Source organism: Halichoeres trimaculatus, unplaced genomic scaffold (assembly GCF_033239565.1).
Source record: "Halichoeres trimaculatus isolate MK-OKI-2021-1 unplaced genomic scaffold, fHalTri1.1 fHalTri1_scaffold_19, whole genome shotgun sequence".
In the NCBI taxonomy this organism is placed as follows: Eukaryota; Metazoa; Chordata; class Actinopteri; order Labriformes; family Labridae; genus Halichoeres; species Halichoeres trimaculatus.
This window is the reverse complement of record NW_027437197.1, coordinates 15,788,507-15,794,506: the sequence shown is the minus strand read 5'-3', so window position 1 is coordinate 15,794,506 and position 6,000 is coordinate 15,788,507. Positions and strand designations below refer to the sequence as shown.

At 42.0% G+C, this 6,000-nt stretch overlaps 1 protein-coding gene across 1 annotated transcript; it reads left to right on the top strand.

The window, feature by feature from the left end:
* Positions 1 to 757: 757 nt before the first annotated feature.
* ildr1a (immunoglobulin-like domain containing receptor 1a) lies at positions 758 to 5,690 on the top strand. The gene is made up of 8 exons (XM_074695529.1): positions 758 to 1,080; positions 2,332 to 2,502; positions 3,090 to 3,239; positions 3,465 to 3,584; positions 3,676 to 3,822; positions 3,963 to 4,088; positions 4,307 to 5,181; positions 5,281 to 5,690. Exons 1-8 carry the CDS (start codon positions 1,032 to 1,034, stop codon positions 5,317 to 5,319), a joined length of 1,677 nt encoding a protein of 558 aa, XP_074551630.1. The 5' UTR covers positions 758 to 1,031; the 3' UTR covers positions 5,320 to 5,690.
* The last annotated feature ends 310 nt before the right edge of the window (positions 5,691 to 6,000 follow it).

The following is a 6,000-nucleotide window of genomic DNA, read 5'->3' as shown; positions in this document are numbered from 1 at the left end:
GGACCCTCTTTTAATTAGTTTTTTGTCTGTTTTGACTAGTCGTGTGTTCCCAGGGTCTCCAGCATGTTACTCTGGGGGTTCAAAAGCTGAAAACTACTCCTGTAGTCTACATGCCAGATGCTGACTACAAGGAATAAGAAGTACCCTCTACCTTTATACTGTGAAAGAAGGAATTTAAGAGAGAAGACCCAGACACAGATGAAGCTTTTTTTCCCGCAGATGAAGAGGAGCACTTCAGAGAGCTGAGAGTAGCTCTTGAGCTGAGCTAAGGCGGGTTTGTTTTGTGTCAGCAGTAAAGATCATTGAGGTCCACGTCCAGGATAAGAGATGTAAACACCCCTGCACAAAGAGCCTCAACCCCTCCTCTGACATGACTCACTGTAAGAGTGAACTTTATACTTTTGGTGGAGTGAAAACAGTCGTGTCAGACACTCTGACCTGGTTCTATTCATTCAGTTTTAACTAATTTCATTTAGCTAGCTGATATTGTTAAAAGGATGAAGTTAAAACTAAATTAAGTGTCATTTTAAACCACTTTACAGCTGTAAATACTTATTTCAGATTGTTGCTTTGCTTACAACAGTACCAAACACCAGGACTATTCTGTCTTTTTTTGGAGTATTTAGCGGAAACTCTGAGCTCAAAATTAACTTAATGGCTTTAAAAGAGCTACTTTAAAAAAGAAAGAAAGAAAGAAAGAAAGAAAGAAAAGGGTAAGCAGAGTTAATTCACCTGCCCCTGTTTCTCCCTCTGTTTCCTCCATGTTTCTGGGCGGAGTCATGTTGTCACCTGGAGCCGTGGTGGGGGAGGGATATTCCTCTCCGCTGGGAAAGTTGCTCCTAGCGTCGAATTTCAGCTCAGGAAACAAACACAGCCGGACTATCATGACTTCTTGAGAGTAAAATATTGGATTAATATGCTGAGAAGCGCCTTTGTCACGCTTTTCTTCACATATTCTGCATTACTGAAGGATTTTGAGTCGCCTACGGGATAGAGACGGAAGCTTCCGCGGAAGGATAACCAGCAGCGAGATGGGAAATATGATACTGATGGTGCTGCTCGCGCTTCACCTGCCGACAGGTGAGGCCTTTAGACGCTTTTATGATTATTTCTCTCAAAATTTAAACATGTACGCTGGGTTTTCATACAGTCAAAGACAGAAATTTAGACTGAAACCAAAGCAAACAGTCTGAATAGTGAGAAGGTTAATTATCAACAGGTGTAAACAGGGCAAGGCCGAATAGTGTCACGTGACTTCTTATTGCTTGTAGTTTCCTCCTAAAATACAACAGGTGGAATAGCTACCAAATGAAAATAGACTTTCTCAGAGCAAGAACTCACAATGAGTCATTTCGATACCTGGATTAAATTTAACGTTGTTTTTAAAGCACACATTTACTAATACATCTGCCAACTACAATATAAGAAAACATTCATTAAGATTTTTTCACCATGTATTCAAGACTATTTTGACCTGCAATCAACATTTTTTGCCCCAATTATTCTCATCCTGCCTTCTTTACTATTTTTACACATTTTTTTTTTACCTTTTCTGCACCATTTCATACCTTTAGCTAACATTTAAGAAGTTCTGCAGAATGTATAGAGCTTTAACTTTACGTAAGTAGACCATGCAAAGTCAAAATGTAGTTTTTTGATTTGATTGATTGAAATTTCTAGTCTGATTTATCAAATTTTCTCAGTTTTCTGTTAAGATCAAAGTCTTTACATTTATAAAAATAGTAGCATCAGCATTTGAGATGTAAATGTAACATTTTAAATAACAAAGTCACCAAAGTAATTAGCAGATTGTAAAACCAATGGCAGTTGATTGTATTTCAATCATTTAATGATTAGCCAAAAAAAAAAAAAAAAAAACACTCAACCTCTTTAGCCTGAGAATTTGAGAGAAATGCACATTTCTACTACTTTTATCCTGCAGGTAATTAGTCATGCATGTGATGATTTAGTGTTTATACAGCCTCTGAACGTGTGTGTGTGAATTTAATATCTCACCTCAAATATCATTACTACAATTAGCAGCGGTTTCCTTTCATCAGCACTCACACTCCTGGTTGTGACTGACAGCTCTTACCACACGTAATGGTAGAGTACACTACGTGCACACTTAAAGATCTAAACTGTTAACCCGTCTGGTCAGATTCCTCACGATACTGAATTGAAAAGCGAAGCCGTGACACAAAAAACACACACACATTTTTTTGTTTGTTTTTTTTGGGTGTGCAACTTTAATTTGAATATGTGTCACTAGCACAGCTGCTTCACATTTTATCTCCACTTTAATCTGACTAATGTTCCTGTTTGGGTCAGAGCTGCTGAGCATCCAGGTGACTGTTCCAGAGGTGGAGAGGTACATCACTCTGTTCGCCTCTGTCACCCTGCGCTGCGATTATTCAACATCTGCAAACCCTCAGGATGTCCTCGTGACCTGGAGGTACAAGTCGTTTTGTAAGGACCCAGTGCTGGAGTACTACTCCACAGGTGAGGAAGGAGACAGTCATTTTCATGTGTAGTGAGGCAGATAGAACATGACAGCTGATGATTTAGAAATTGTGATGTTAATGACAGATATGCAGGGAGGTTAATAACATAAATGAGCTTTTTTTACAGCCTATTTTAACCTTACCTTAGAAGGTAATGCTCAAGTGCAAGTTAGCTCACATAGTTTATTTTTGGTTGTCCTTTTAAGCTTTTTTCTGTTGATTGAAAGTCCTTCAAACTTTGGGAAACAGCCAACAACCTTTAATCGGGCATACACAGCTTATTTGAAACAACTCCTGTGACTGTAAACATTCAACACAATTCATCCTACCACCATCATCAGGTTTCAAACAAGATGATTCAGCCCTCTGATTGAGTAAAGGGCGTGTTTCTGTTGAGTAATATTTACTTTTGATGGTATTGTGTTGTTTCCAGCTAGAGGCAAGCCCTGTGCCGAAAACAGACTGATCATGTGTAGCAACAAAAAAGCACGAACCAATATTAAGGCATAGGACTTTTAAAGTTATTTAATGCTTTGATCTGTAAACTAAACATTTCTTTATCCCATCTCTTTTCTAATTTTGTAGCCTATCAGGCCGCTTTGCAGCTGGGCCAGGACCCGTCTAATGACTGCAGAGACAGCCAGCGCACAGTCCGCACCGTTGTCCAGAAAAGAGGAATTAATGAGGCCATACTGGGTGCAGAGTACAGAAACCGTAAAATCACTATTCAGAACAGTAAGTTTGCACCAGTTAGTTCATTCATTTCCCTGTTTACTGATTTTGTTTGCTCTACAGAAGACGCTATACCCCTGGGGTAAGACACAAACATTTAGAGCAAATAAAGGAACTGAAACAAAATATTTGAATACCTGCACAGATTTTCTTGGTTTAGAGCTGCATTTCCAACAGTTTGCACCTGTTATCCTTCTTTTTAAGCAACATGATGTCATGTGTCCTCAGATGCTGACTTGGTCATCAATGAGGTGATGTGGTGGGATAATGGAGTCTATTTCTGCTCCATTGATGCTGCCGGGGATACAACAGGAGACTCCGATCGGGAAGTCAAACTCATCGTGTACCGTAGGTTTCTTTAGTCAATGTTTGGTATTCAAGTCTGAGAATTTCCTGGTTGGTAAGAAATATAATAACAAGTCTCCCTGATCTGATGCAGACTGGCTGACGGTCCTGTTGATTATCCTTGGGGCGCTCCTGCTCATCATGCTGTTCTGCATATGTTGCTGTCAGTGCTGCCCGCAGAAGTGCTGCTGCTACGTGCGCTGCCCGTGTTGTCCACAGACCTGCTGCTGCCCGGAAAAAGGTAAAAAGTCTTAAAGCCATGCAATAAACTTTCTTCTTCAACTTTTAAAGTGACAGTGGGTAGTTTTGCTTATGGAACTGTATTTTTCATATTGTCAAAGCCGAAGTCACTGAGACCTCTTTCCTCTATGCTGGTTTCAGCTGTGATGCAACACAGGATGATTAAAGAGGCCCAGAAGGCAATGGTCCCATGGATGAATGGTCAACCCATTTACGCTCCCATCAGCTCCAATGTGTCCTCTCAGGGTGTTCCTATTCTGTACTCAGGTGAGTGACACAAAGGTTCAACAAGGCTGATCTTTGATGCTTTATTGTTGATTTGCTCAAAACCTAGACTGGTTGTTTGATGGTGGTTCAGTGGGACAAAACCAGATGACAAAAACTGATTTAGATTCTCAGAGAATGTGTTGTGCTGCCCTCTAGTGTGCAAAATCAGGCGGGCAACTGCACGTCATTCATGTCTCACCAGAACACTTGTGTTCCAGGCTCGTACTCCGACCACACTCCCAAACAGAACTTTGCCATGGCCCCCATGCAGCTCTCCCCCCTGGCCCTGCCGCAACAGCCCCCTCCTCCTCCTCACCATGTGAATGGTAGTGTTCGGAGCAGTGTCCAGGGCACCAACCAGGTTCTGGACTACCTGGAGAACCAGATGAGGGGTCTAGATGTAGTGCCACCTCCACAGGCTCAGTATGCTGCACAAAATATGCCCCAGTTTCAGCCTCAGCCTCAGTACCACGCAGTTCCTCCTGTGGTGCCGTACTCCCCTGGACCTCCAAGTATGTTGTCAGCCCTGGATGACATCGGGGTGAGAGGAGTGGAGAGGCGGGTCATCACCCTGCCTCCTATTATTCAGCCTGCACATAGAGGGTCTGGAGGGAGAGACGGACCCAGAGGTGGTGCTAGACTATCCAGTCAGTCCAGTGGGAGTACAAACCGATCAGGGGCAGGACTTCTCCCCCGTGGCAGTCGAGGCTATAGGGACGCCTCTCCTCCCAGGCGAGGGATTCTTCGAGAATACAGTGACGACTCAGATTGGGACAACAGGCGAGGAAGAGCCCCACACAGGAACTCCAGGAATGACAGCAGAGGCTCGCCAAGGAGGGGAGGAAGTGGGTCCAGACCGCGTGCTCGAAGTCGAGATGACCTGATGGATGAGCTGTACAGCCGAGCAGCTCGGATGGATAGGAGGTACTCTCCTCCTCTGCGACGTAAAGGATCGTGGAGCTCAGATGAGGAGGAGAGCAGGAAGAGAAAAGGAGGGAAAGGAAAGGATTGGCCGGAGAAGCCACCGAGCTACTCGTCCATCGAGGGCCAACCTGGACCAAGTAACATCAGGGGGAACTACCACCGCCTTTCTGTAAGCTGAACACTCAAACATTGACTCCTCTCTCTTTGGACTTCTTCTCTCCTTCTTCACTGAATAATCACCTTCTCTTTCTGATTTCTTGTCTTTTAGGATAGAAGCTCCCGTAGCGCCGCAAGCGTAGTCATCTGAATCATTTCCAGCTTTTTTTTCAGTTTTTTACTTTTTTTCCTGAAAGTTTCCAGAACGGTGAAGATGAAGACAAACAGTTTTTACCTTGATCTGTTCATTTAGCAAAGATGAAGTTGTCATTGTAACGTACTGTACAAATACTGCGTGAACTGTATTTTCTGTCTGTTGTTGAGATTATAACAGCGTGTAATTCTTTGAAAAAGTTTTCTCTCTGGTGATGGATGAAGATTCTTTGTGTTGGTGTTTATGAGGAAATGTTGAGCAGTTTCACCAAGCATGATGTCCTAATTTAATTTCTCTTTTTTATTGTATAAAGTGGTTTTTTTTTTACATCATTTAAGGCAGTCAGGAATTCAAAGAAGATTGACATTTAGAGGACAAAATGGATGTCTTTATTTTAACAGGATATTATTGTCATTAGTTATCATTTTTGCATCTGTAATGTGTTTGTTGAAAATAAACTTTTTTAGATACATAATGTGGTGTCAGTCTTGGATTTTTAGCTATATAAAAGCCGTTCATACTGTAATCACAGATTGATTCAATATATTAAAATGAAAACACAACATTAGCTGGAAAGATTTTGGTCCAACACACTTTTTCTGCTGTTATGATATTCTTCTATGTAGTTGTGCAAAAAATGTATTTTGACAGCGCTTCTCACTACTTCAGGGGCCCCAG